The 13,821-nt window shown below is 39.4% G+C and overlaps 1 protein-coding gene across 1 annotated transcript in view; it reads right to left on the bottom strand.

The window, feature by feature from the left end:
- Positions 1-2,653: 2,653 nt before the first annotated feature.
- INO80 (INO80 complex ATPase subunit) overlaps positions 2,654-13,821 on the bottom strand; it is a 75,063-nt gene continuing 63,895 nt past the window's right edge. Inside the window, exons 27-36 of the mRNA XM_063439838.1 lie at positions 12,988-13,115; positions 11,760-11,854; positions 11,075-11,147; positions 10,191-10,349; positions 9,882-9,984; positions 8,803-8,891; positions 8,353-8,511; positions 6,943-7,102; positions 5,619-5,825; positions 2,654-4,021 (exon numbers count right to left, since the gene is read on the bottom strand). Of these exons, the coding sequence (XP_063295908.1) occupies positions 3,816-4,021; positions 5,619-5,825; positions 6,943-7,102; positions 8,353-8,511; positions 8,803-8,891; positions 9,882-9,984; positions 10,191-10,349; positions 11,075-11,147; positions 11,760-11,854; positions 12,988-13,115 (1,379 nt within the window). The 3' untranslated portion in view covers positions 2,654-3,815. The remainder of the gene's footprint in view (positions 4,022-5,618; positions 5,826-6,942; positions 7,103-8,352; positions 8,512-8,802; positions 8,892-9,881; positions 9,985-10,190; positions 10,350-11,074; positions 11,148-11,759; positions 11,855-12,987; positions 13,116-13,821) is intronic.

Genomic DNA, 13,821 nt, shown 5'->3' with positions numbered 1-13,821 from the left:
CGATGTCCTTCTCACCCTTACAAATCCAGGAAATTCAATGACGGCACTAGACAGAGACCTAACAGAATACGGAACCCTCTCAGGATATAAAGTCAACCTATCAAAATCCACTGCCCTCCCAATAGCCATGACTGCAAACGACACAATGCACATTAGGAACCACCACCACATACCCATAACACATACCACGATCAAGTATCTAGGGATACATCTGACGGCTGATCCCCGAAAGCTGTACGGAGCTAACTACACCCCCCTTATTAAGACCCTGGACGCGGACCTTGACAAATGGACAGATAAGCCCATATCTTGGATAGGGAGAGTACACACGATAAAAATGAATATACTCCCCAGGCTCCTCTTCCTCTTCCAAGCCCTCCCCATCCCCGTCACTAAAAAAGACCTGGCCCCCTTACAGAGGGCAATCGGAGATTTTATATGGCAGCGCAAACGACACAGAGTGGCCCGCAACATACTATACAGACCCAAAGACGGAGGGGGGTTGGGGTTACCCCATCTTTACAACTACTATCTAGCGGCTCAATTGGCACAAGTGGCCATGTGGCATTCAACGCCGGGAAACCGCAGATGGGCAGACCTAGAAGCTGGCTTAACAGGAGCCGATTTGCCCCAATTCTATATATGGGTACCCAGAAAACACAGGGCTATCCTGCGCACAGGCTGCCCAGCCATACTGAACTCCCTACGGGTATGGGACTCCACGGCCCTAAAATTCAAACTAACCACGGCCCCCTCCCCAATGATGCCCCTGTTTAGAAATAGAGCTTTCTTACCGGGAATGAGGGCCCAAGATTTTAAAAACATAGAGGAGGCGGGGCTACAGAGGGCGATACATCTATATGAAGGGAACCAAATGGTGACGTTCGAAAAGCTGACAGAAAGGACCAGGTTGGGCCCCTCAGACTTCTTTAGATACATGCAAATTCGAGACTTCGCACAACATAAATTAGCAAAAACGGCAGCAACCACTGCACTCACAGGTTTTGAACGAATGTGCCTCAAAGAAAATCCCCCAAAGGGGCTTATATCTAACCTCTACGCACACCTATGCACAAACAGCTCAGATTGGGGCAACCTCCCCTACACCACACAGTGGGAAACCGACCTCAATGAGACACTAGAGGGCACAGACTGGAGAGAAATATGGGAAGCGAACAAGGCTATCTCAATATGCGTCACCCAACAAGAGCAGGCCTACAAGACCATGCTGAGATGGTATACGACCCCGGCAAAACTATACCGCTTGGGAAAAACCCCAGACGACCTGTGCTGGAGAGGGTGCAGACATAAGGGGACTTACATTCATATGTGGTGGGAATGCCCAAAAGCACAGGCCTATTGGAGAGATATAGGGAACCTACTGCAACAAGTATTCCACAGGCACATAACTATAGACCCATGGGTGTTCCTGCTCTCGAGAACTCTAGACGATTGGCCTAGGAAGCAACAAAAACTGCTTCATAAAATCACGTTAGCGGCCAGACTTACCATGGCACAGGCATGGCTTAAACCAGAAATCCCCCAGGTGACCGCAGTAATTCATAAAATAAAGGACATACGGGTTATGGACGACCTCACAGCACGAGTTAGAGGTAATATAAAAACCTACGAAAAAATATGGGAAATGTGGATGGCTGGTGATTGGGGATCGTGAGTAAACCATACTAGGACCACCCCACTGACACAAAGCCTTGAACCGATACCACACTAAACTGGTAAAAAGGGAACCAACTCCTACACGGCGCTCCGACTCTCGCCATGAGAATCCCCTCCTACCCCCCCCCCCTAGACTATCCTCCCCCCCCCTCTGTTTATCCATAATGGAGAGGATGAGGGACAACAGACTAAGTCTACTCATCCACAACATCGAGAGGACATACTCATTAAGTATCCAGCCAACGCACATTGTTTGATGTTACATGAGTGGATACCCCACACTCGGAGCACAGGTCTGGGCTACGAGGCTCGACCCTCCGGGCTGGATGCTACATGGTTTAATTAAGTTTACCTATGCACCGCTATATCGTGCACTTTTATTATGTTTTTCTTTTTGTCGTTCTCTTTCTTGAATATTTTCGTTTCTCACTGTACTATTCCTATGTACAATGTACGTAATGTATAACTGTGACACCAATTAGCTAACACTAACGAACCTGAGAAAATATACCTAAACCGCGGACGCGGTATGTTCCACAGCGAATTGTACCCAAACCAATGTACCCAGAGGAACTTGTCATGTAACTTGTGTTGTGCTATAAACAGAAATATCAATGTCACTCCAAAAATAAAGAATTTGAAAAAACAAAAAACCAAACTCTTCTTTGAGTAAAAACAGGAAGTAAAGTTGGTTGCAGGTGTTAAACATATCTTCCATGTGTGCAAAACATGTTACCAAATTAACACTTTATAAAGTGAGTCTCCATGTACAATAGCACTATTTAAAAGCAAATGTATTTGGTTTTTTTTTTTTAATAAAAGTCACAAAACACAATATTTTACAATATGCAGTTATTTAAGGCAGTCTGTGTTTTAAATCCCACACCACCATTCCTTTGAACTTCTTCCTCCATTTACAGTTTCAGTAGAAAAAAAACACATAAAAAAAATAAAAACAAAAAACACAGATACAATATTACCTAAAATTATCTTCAATTTATTCAGATTTTTTTCTCTCCAGTTAGTAAAAGAAAGATGTGTCTCTTTTTATACATATATACAAATTCAGATATAAAAATAGACAACACATTGTAAAGAGGAAAAAAAGCATTGCATTGTTTAGAATCCCGCAAAATAAATTTATGTACACACACTACAGAAATGCTGCATTACTGTGTAAAATTGGAGGGCGGGGGGCAATTTAAATAAGGGGAATTTCAGCTGTGTTACAGGGACCCTGTGGAGAACATTGGTTAACAGTAACCAAAGGTTTATGGGTGAACTGGCTTCTTCCAGAGAATGCGGTGTCCTTTGTCTGCAGCAGTGATGGCTAACCATAGCACTTGAAATGTCTTGGGAATACAGAACCCATTAAAAGCTGGTTCAGACTCCAAACCCTTAAGTACCAAAGATAGCAATAGCTGTTCTGCACAGAAGAACAAAGAACTGACGAAGTAGCTAGTATAACTGAAGAGGTAGGAGACTGCATCTCGGACTATCTGCAAACCAATGAACACAGCTAACATATTCATTTCAAGGGTTGATTAATCTTGCTTCTAGAAGTCTATGCAGCAGGTGGGGGTCGGAGAAGAGTATGTTTAAATTACAATGAATGACTAAACAGAAGAAATAAAAGTTAACATGCTGGTTTTCCAGCATACATACATATATATTTATATATCTCGGCATGTCCCATGTGTCAACACTGCTTTGCTCTCCGGTACTCCATTTCTGGTAGTGCAGACAATAGTGCAAGCAACAGGAAGAGATTGTGAAATTGAAAAGGGGGAAGGGGCACTGCAGCCCAAGGCGGATTATTGCATCAAAAGTTCTACACGTGTGTTTTGCAGATGCTCAAGAACGAGCATTAAGTGGGTAAAAAAAGACAAGTACATCTTGGACACTTGTGTCCAAAGAAGTAGATATTTCATAACTCATCTTTGTCAACATAATATCCCTTATTTGTGGAGGGATTGACATAAACTCCATTCTAAAAAAGAGATATGCAGCAGAGAATTCAACAGCTTCCACAGTCACTGTGCTGTAGAATTTTGGGTTACAAGTCTTACATGTCGGAGTCTCCACATCAAATAAAAAATACGTCCCATTTGAACACAGGAGTACATATACCCAAATTATTACAGCCCTCCTGGTGTGTTGGCACCCTTGCTATGCCTTCTTGTTGGGGTTTCTGGATTTGAAATAATTGGATTGATCATTTTTGGAGTACCGGGAACACAATTTCCTTTGTTCAAGGGGCCGCTGACTGGTGAGGATGAGCTAAAATCAGCAATTCCAGATGGTCGTAACAGAGATGTCTGAAGTGGACTGGTAGATGAGAGACCTACAAGAACAAAATTATTATTATTAGTATCCATCCGATAGCAATGGTTTGAAGTACAACCCCATATCTAGGAAAACGTAGCAAGAAGGAAAAGAAGAAAATGTTTGAAGCTGGGCTAAACATTCAAATACAAGTAAAGGGTTAACAATCATGTAGGGGATGGACAGAATGGAAGGTTACAAAAGGTGGAGAACTTTGGAAGCTGTATGGTGAAAAGAGAGAGAATCACTTGGATGGAAAAAGAAAGAGAATACATGGAAGTGTGAACTGGATGGAGTGAAATGACACTATAAAGATCTGGTGAGGGAGTTGGGGAAATTATGGAGAGTAGAGAATAAACAAAAAGGGAAGAAAAAGGTGAGGCAATATTTTTTACACTGGGATCCCTTGTGAACTTTCCCCCCCATATGCACCCCCGATTCTTTAAAAGGATTTGCTCAGAAATCTTTTTCTTAAAGGGACACTCCAAGCACCATGACCATAGCGGCTTATCTGAGGCGATATGATGATGGGCATATATGGGTTCAGTCAATTTAGTTATTGTCAAACTTTCTTTAAGTGGCTCAACAAAAAAACCTTCTGTGTCATAAAATAAGAATTTTACTTCCTCGTGATTTGTCCAGAATATTTGTACATCATGAACAACAAAAATTACTACATTTGGCTGTAGATATATTTGTGGCCATGTTCTCAAAGTCCTAGTACTTAAGTTTCTCAATGCATGATACATATTTTGTGATAACAATGAAGTGAACAGAAACTGGGGTCGACTTGGGATGCTGGGTACTCCCTTGGTTTGCTTAAACAGTTTGACAAAAAAAAAAAATTAGAAGGACTTCACTCATAGCCTTCTAGCACCAGAACCATTGCAATAGGCTGTAGTGTTTATTATGGTGATTGGAGTGTATCCTGAATATTTTATTACATTTTAATTCCATATTTTTTTTCTTTGGGCAAATGTCCATCATGCGGAAATGAGCCAATACTGACACAGCTATTTGACTATGCATTATAAAAATTTGATTTAAAACTTTTTTTTACATCCCATATTACTGTATGTCCCACAGCAGCTCTTTAACCCCTTAAGGACCAAACTTCTGGAATTAAAGGGAATCATGACATGTCACACATGTCATGTGTCCTTAAGGGGTTAAAGGAACAGTGATTTATAATCCGAGATAGAATCAGGAGATTTGGGGTTTCCTGTTGTCTTGATGCCTTAGATTGAGAGCTGGTTAAAGCATTTTTAACCCCTTAAGGACACATTACATGTGTGACATGTCACGATTCCCTTTTATTACAGAAGTTTGGTCCTTAAGGGGTTAAAGTGTCAAAGTCAAAATATTAAAAAAAAAGTTGAGAAGTAACAGTCACAGTTATCACTATTGACTCAACGTGTAAGCATCAAGCAGGAAAAATATAAACACTGGTACCTATCATCAATGACAAACAATGGTCACTAAGAAACTTATGAAACAGTTACTGAAAACCAAACTCCTGAGAGAAAACCACTAACTATATGTATTACATTTCTAAACCTGAAAATAATAGCCTAATAACATGGCTATTTATGGCAAGGGGAAAAAAAATACTTTACCCTTAGACACATTGTATCCATATGCTGCTAAAGCTGCGGCGGAAGCTGCTGCAGCCCCAGCCATTGCTCCTGCTATCGCAGCTGCGCTGCCTGTCGTAGACTTGCGGTTCCGTGATTTGGCCCCTTTCGAGTTGCCGCTCTTGGGCCGACCTTTGTTTCGATTTGAATTTGCACGCCCACTTCCCTGTGTCTCTTGGCCGGTAATTCCTGTTTAGCAAAACAAAATCACCACAAATTGGTAACCCAACAATTCGTATAATTTACTTTTATTTGTTTATTCCCAAATTATATTTGCGTATTAAATAATGTTTTAAAACTCTAATAATGTTCTTCTACAGTGCCAAGTGATAAAAAATAAACTTCTGAAACTGCATACATAATGAACATGTGACATGTGATCCTAAAGGTAGACTTCTAACTGCTGCAGAACTACAGTTCCCATGATACCTTGCCACTGGCAAAGCATTATGAAACTTGAGATTCTATAAAGAGTCTAACTGTTGGCAACCCATCTATAAAAATAGTGAGTTAAAAATGGTGTACAGGAAAAAGTCATGGCTAATTTTTATTTGAGCAAAATGCTCAGCCAGCAGTCTTTTGATGCCAGCTGGAAACATAAAAAAATATATGGAATCGCTAATCTGCAGCGCACTGTCTGTGGTGCTGTTTTGGCAGTTTTTATTGCATACAATATATTTGCAATTAAAGGGACACTATAGTCAGAAGAACAACTACCTCTTTTGTATTTGTTCTGGTGAATATAATCAGTCCCTTCAGACTTTTTAAAGTCATCACTGGTTTTCTCAGAGAAAATTTAGTTTTACATTACAGCCTAGGGATACCTCCACTGGCCACTCCTCAGATGGCTACTAGAGGTGCTTCCTGGAGCAGTGCTGGACAGTGTGCAGCAGTGACATTCAGTGTCTCCACCCTCTGTATGGAGATAACAAACTTTCCTTATAGAGATGCATTGATTCAATGCATCTCTATGAGGAAATGCTGATTGGGCAGGGCTGTGTTTGGCTTGTGCTGGCTCTGACCCTGATCTGCCTCATTGACAATTTCAGCCAATACAATACTTTCCTGTGGGAAACGTGTGATTGGCTCAGAACCCCATATCTTATGATGTCAGCCAAAGAAGCAGATCGGGGCAAAGCCAGCAGCAGCAGACTGGAATAAAGGTAAGATTTTATTATATTTTATTTTTACTGCTAAAAAGACAATAGTATTCCTTTTATTTTGCTCTTTACACCTTTCTATTGCATGTTCATACTATCTGGCTTGCAAGTGGACATTCAGATAAGGACGTTTCAGTATCACTCACCATTGAGCGTGTCAGAGACAGAGCCGGAGATAGAAGCCGGGGAGTTGGTTCCCCTGGATTGCTGTGCTGACGAGGAAGGATCATCCACTATAACCAGCATGTCGTTACTGCTCTCATCTGGTGCTATTGACCCTGTGTGGAGTTCACTGCTAATAGATAGCTGTTCATTGAAAGCAATAAATGAAGATTTAAGTGCATGAAGGAAAAATATTTTACTTGTATGTTTGCAACAGGTTAGCTTATTAAATACTGTACATAGAATTAAGGGTTTTCTGTAACATGTTTACTTGACATAACTAACAGGATTTACGTTCCAAGTACAGTATTAGCCTTACAAGTGGTGGTCGTCCACAGAACCACTTCTCAACATCGAAACATCTCTTTAGATAATTTTTGTAATAATGAGTATTAAACATATTTTTTGCCAATGATAAAAGAGTAAGCTAATGGCATACTTGTGTAATTCCATTATAAATGGTAAACACACCACACGGTGCATAATGTTTCTCCTCTTCTTCCACCGAAGCACAGAGTGACTCATTGATGATGACTTTTTGGATAAGCTGTTGTGAGCAACTGCGCATGTGAAGCTTACTAACACATTACTTGAGAGAAGCCTGAAGGTAGAGAACTGGGCTTGTAATCTAAAAATTGTGTCTCCCAATTCCATTACTGTGTGTCTTCTAAAAGCATCCCACAAAACCAACACGGTTTGTCAGTTGACAGTACGTTCCCCAGTTCCAGCACTGTATCTACTGAAAATGTGTCCATCAGTTCCAGCAATGTGTCTTCTAAAAGTGTGTGGCCCAATCGCATGTCTGCAGAAAAGGTGTTCCTCATTTCCACTAATGCTTGCATTCTGAAAATGTGTGCCCCAATCACAGCACCATGTCTGTCTGATGACACATGCGGTCAAACTATCCGGCTATGGACCGATTATTGTCTTGCAATTTATTAAGTCTTTTTGTGTTTATCTTTTTAACAGGAATTATTTGTGCTGACAATTATGATTTCCTTTTACACATGAATGGTATAAGTCATTAGACTATGCAAGCATCTGCACAATGAGTAATAGATCATTTCCAGTATGCTTTGTAACAATAAGTGCCAGACATATGTCACCCACATTGCTTTGAATGTGCTGGTAATATAACTGGCACTCACAAAGTTAAACAAAATATTTATTTTTATTATGACAGATATTTTCAGATTTCATAGTCCAACAGACCAGGAAGTGTGGTTTACAGAGAGGTGGAGTCAGATGCTATGATTGAAGTCTGGTCACCAAGCAGTCTTACCATACATACATGCTGATGAGCCCCATTGTCTGACAACATTGAATATATTTCCAAGGGAACATCCTATGTAACAAGCACCACTGTCGTTTGTGGGGAGGAGGATGGTACTCACCTCACTGAAGGGACTTGGCATTGCAGAGTCCACACTGATAAAAGAGTCATCGCCATCAGCAGACAAGTTTGAGTTATCAGCAGACGGGAGAAAAGGAATCACCAAGTTAACGCCTTCTCTCCTCCTCTTGCCATCTACCTCATCCTCTTTCTTCTTTTGCTAAAAACCAGAACAGAACTCAAAAAGGTTTATAATACGCTTAATAAATTATAAGGCTATTTAGAATAACAAGCTGCAAAAGAGAGTTTTTGAGAAAAGTAAAATAGCTCACGGAGTGAATCAACTGTTAGGTAAATTACAGTTACAATTACAGTAAACAATGTCAATATAGCCCTTCTTTCTACTCATAAATGCATTCCTCTACATATGTGTATATATCTATGTGTAGATAGATATAGTACTGCAGGTACTCAGGTATTCTATTTATCCCACTTTGACAGCATAAATTACCTTTTCAGCATATTTCTCCCTCTTCCTTTTGCGCTCTTTTACTCTGTTTGTCTCTTCCAGCTGCCGTTTTTCCTCTTGTCGCTGCCGTACTACAATAAGGAGAAGAGAGAAAAAAATGGTTTGCACAAGAACTAGTATAAGTACAATATATTGCGAAGTTATATTGCTCAAAACACATTTCAGGTGGGCATTAAAATGTGTCAATGTGTAGCAGTATTTATTTAAAAAGTACACTTATTTGAAACATCCTGCAAATCGGTACACTGAGCTTTCTGCCCGATTATCCCTTACACTGGGTGAAATATTAGCAATAGGACTGGAATGCAGCAAATGTACTTTGAGACATATTGGTATTTGTGCAGTAAGTGAGGATAGACGGGTATTTCCTGTTTCTCTACTCCAGACAGAAGGACTGACTGTCGCAGAGGTGGAGAAATTAATTTCTCAGCAAGGTGAAGATCAGTGCCGGAGCAGAGCTTATTGTGCTACATGCAAAAGGAAGCGGATTTTCATGTATACACAAGGCTGGTATGGTGGTGTGCACAAATACAAGTATTTAAATCTTGCTGCTGATTGCAATTTGGTGCACAAATCGCAGTGCCTTGCCTCCACCCCACTTAGTAATTAAGTAATGTATGCATACACAATTGTCATGTATTGTTATTCCTTACCTTGCAGTATTACAAACACTGTGTCACATATTAGCTTTAGGAATGGAATGCAGCAAATTCATTTAACAGTATATATTAAAAAGTACACTCATTTAAAACTAACTGCAAATTGGTACTTTGAGTCACATTGGTATTTGTGCCGTAAGGGAGGATAGACGGGTATTTCCTGTTTCTCTACTCCAGACAGCGGGACTGACTGATTTACAGGTGGAGAAATTAATTTCTCAGCAAGGTGAAGATTAGTGCTGGAGCAGAGAGCAGAGTAAGCAGTGCTTATTGTTGCCATCATTGTGCTAAATGCAAAAGGAAGCCAATTTTCACGTCTACACAGGATTGGGAGGGAGGTCTGCAGAAATACGACATAAAATAAAACAATGATATTGTGGTGTGGATAGGTGTTAAACATACATTTCTTTTCTAGCTCCTCGTCATCGAGCAGCAGGCTGACCACCTCCTTTGGTTTAAGAGTATCTGGTTTAAAATTTCCACCTGATATAACAACCCGTTGGATCTGTAAAACAAACAAAAAAAACATCACTGCAATTTTTAACAAATATATTAACTGACCATTTCAAATCTTGGTTTTGAAAGATCTACCAGAAAGTACACCAAAAACATTTGGACTATAATGACACAGCACAACAGAATCCAACACTTCCAAGTCCCTAAGTCAGTCTACGAAGTTGTTCATTGTCTATTCAGTTATTTTTTCAGTACCTCACTCTTCTCTTTTGCCCTCTGCAGTATACGTTCCTCTATGGTGCCTTTACAGATAAGTCTATATACAGTAACTTGTTTGGTTTGGCCCAGTCGATGAGCTCTGTCCATAGCTTGCTGATCTACAGTGGGGTTCCAGTCACTGTCATAGAAGATAACCTAGACAAAAAAAGGTTAGGAAAGGCAAAATTATGTTATGCTTCTCAATTACAAATAGTTGATGCCTTTTCATGCAGCTACATCACTTAATGGCTAATTCCCTAATCCCAGAATTGTAGTGATTGAAAACACAATTGCAATTTTTGGGCTAAAAGTCATGATTATAGCGGAGCTGAAGATTTATATATATATTTTTTTTTTAAATCATATATTTTGGCCTAAATATTGCAATTTGATTTAAAATTATTAGAATGTGGTGTTTTTTTTAAATAAATCCCAAGGATAGAGCCATGCAAATTTATCTTATTTGAAATCAGCAAGAAGAATGCTTAAAATGTATTAAAAAACACATAAAAACATGAAAAAAATAAGCCTTAGCTACATAAATGTGGATCTTTTTAAAATAGTGTAAGTTCTTTTTAAAATAGTGTAAGTTAAAGTGTTTTACACATTTTAATACAGCAGCCATTTTCAGCACAGTTAGAAATGTTATATAAAAATCTCTGAAGACTTAATGCTTGCAATGAATTGTTCACTGTATGAGCACTGCCTAATACAATGGTAGCCTGCTTTGATAGAAAGAATCTAATTCTAATTGGAGGGGAAAAAAATACTTTAATGTAAATTATTATTTTTTATACAATACATGCATACAATGAGTTAGAAAATGGCGTCACTTCCTGTCTATCGTGTCCCTTTACATTAAGCTTCAAACTTATACTCACTGTATCCGCAGCAGTAAGGTTAATACCCAATCCTCCGGCTCTGGTGCTAAGCAGAAATACAAAGATGTCCGTTCTAAAGAGAAAGCAGAAAATACAGTGAGATGCTAGCTTAAATACTTATTGCATTTTATAATAAAAAAAAAAAATTAGACTGATAGAAAATGGACACTCATTAAACTGGTTACAATGGCTGAAATCCCATGGTGCCATAATTTCATTCAGCATTAAACAGCTTTTAATCTTTTGATGTCTTCATGCTAAATGAGAGTCCCCAGCAGTCCATCCCCGCTGTGCTGCTTTGGCTAATAAAAAGCATTAACCTGAACAGCAATGGGCAGATGCTATTGGTTGAGAGTGTCAGCTGACTGATTTTATCCTATCAGAGCTCCAACTGACAGTATGAAGGTTATGACTACAAGGAAGTATGTGGTCTCTGGTATAGCCACACCTCCAGAAGGGGCTGGAATTTGGATGGCCAGGGAACATTATTTAGTGTTAAACTGCTCTAAAATGGTTTAACACTGAATGGAGGGACAGTGCCAGAGACTTAAGCCAATTCAAAGAGATGATATGGTTATTGGGACTAGGGTCCCTTAAAATTTTTACATTTTACTCTTTATGGAAAAGCCTACTGGCACATTGTTTATTTTATTCTAAAGAAAAAGAATAAGCAAAAGACACGTACCTGGTCTGGAAGTCGGCCACCATGTCTCGCCGCTCGGAAATCTTGGATGAGCCATCTAGTCGCATGTAGGTGTGCTTCCTGTAAACCATGTATTCCTGTAAAGCAGACCAGCAGACTTCAGAATTAGTAGGCTACTTGCCTGATTAGCATGGACCTGCGTGTATGTATAACCAGTACCTTTTTGTTCATATTATGTTTTCTCCTTTGATACACAATTTCTTTATCATCTCTTCTCAGTTGTTTCTCAAATAAATATTATTCAATTATTTTAGTGTATTTCTGTGTATGAATACAGCTAGATACATCTCAGGTCATAATAATTATGATGAAACCACATCTCAATCCTCCCTTGTAATTTTAATTTAAATTCTAGTGGACAGAGCACTGTTTTGTACTCGGTTGTTCTCCACCTTTGCTAGAACAAGAATTGAATATACAGTTACATAGCTGAAAAGAGACTTGTGTCCATCAAGTTCAGCCTTCCTCACATATGTTTTTGCTGTTGATCCAAAAGAAAGAAAAAAAACCAGCCTAGCCTTCCAGCCTAAATGCATGACCTTGTGTCCTATGTAAAGTCTGGTTTATGAATAGACTTCCAGATAATGGTTTGTATTGGCCCCAAATATATTTGTATAATGTTATCATATCCCCTCTGAGGCACAGTTTTTACCAAACTAAAGAGATTTAAATGTTTTAACCTTTCTTCGTAACTAAAATGCTCCATTCCTTTTATCAATTTTGTAGCTTGTCTCTGCACTTTTTCTAGTGCCATGATATCCTTCTTAAAAACAGGTGCCCAAAATTGCACAGCATATTCAACGTGTGATCAATCAGAATTTTGAAATTAAAATATTTTGCCCACAATTGCATAACATCCAGGGCCTGACTGTACAAGTAATTGCACACCATGTGGCCGCATGAAGTATGCCCTCCAATTACTTGCAGGCTCTCTCATAGATTTATGTTCCTTGATCTTTGCCTAGGAACTGAAGTCATGTTTTTCATAAATTGAACTTCTTAATGACTGGTGAACTACATACCCCTAAACTTTAGCTGACATTTAAATAGAGGGCCAAGATTTTGTGAGAGTTCTCAGCCTCTTACTGGCCCCATGGAAAATATGTAGATTTGCAGCAAATACAGAATAAACATTATTTACACCCCCTGGCCCCCTCTCTCCTCCCCCCCCATAAAAAGCCCTCTTGTCAGGGACAACTCCAGTTATTACCTCCAACAAATCAATCATTCGGGTCATCTGTGAATAAATAAGCACCCTGTGTCCTTGCGATTTCAATCGGGTCAGAAGCATATCCAAGGCATACAATTTTCCGCTATCAGTGATCAGGCTCTCTTTATCTGTAAAGAACAAAGGTGTCTTACTTAAAACAGGGTAAGATGCCTAGTTTAGAGTATCTTATGAGCTGCTAATGTAAAAAAAGAAATACAGTAATAATTACTTCAAGAAGATAATACATAATTGCTTTAAACACTGCCTTAAGATTACTAAACGCATACACAACACAAAGTTCCTATTTCAAAGAATCTGAGACTTCATTTTGTACAAATTTACCTTCTGGCACACAAAGATTAATTGGCTGGAATGTGCCCCCCCTCCGCACGCACACGGCCAAAATGATTCAATAATTATGTTGTTTGTATTTTACTCAGGATTTCCAGCCTTACATGAAGGTTACTACAGATGTACGACAAGTCAAATGTCAAAATCATAACCTTTATATTGCCCAACTGCCTGTCAATGGCTAAATTATATTGCTTTAGTGTCCCTCATAAACAGGCCCATTTTCTCTAGACCCGCTCTTTTAATCCTAATCTCTCCTCTTTCATACGTGGTACAAATTGCTGTTGTGTATGTATGCACAAAGCACTCCATATTTAACCCCTTAAGGACCAAACTTCTGGAATAAAAGGGAATCATGACATGTCACACATGTCATGTGTCCTTAAGCGGTTAAAGAAACACTCGGAACACTCCCAGCACCATAGCCTCCACAGCTCAAATGTATCTATGGTACCAGGAGTAGAGTGGAACTCCCCCATTGTA

This window comes from Pelobates fuscus, chromosome 13 (genome assembly GCF_036172605.1).
Source record: "Pelobates fuscus isolate aPelFus1 chromosome 13, aPelFus1.pri, whole genome shotgun sequence".
In the NCBI taxonomy this organism is placed as follows: Eukaryota; Metazoa; Chordata; class Amphibia; order Anura; family Pelobatidae; genus Pelobates; species Pelobates fuscus.
This window is presented reverse-complemented; position numbering and strand designations above follow the sequence as displayed.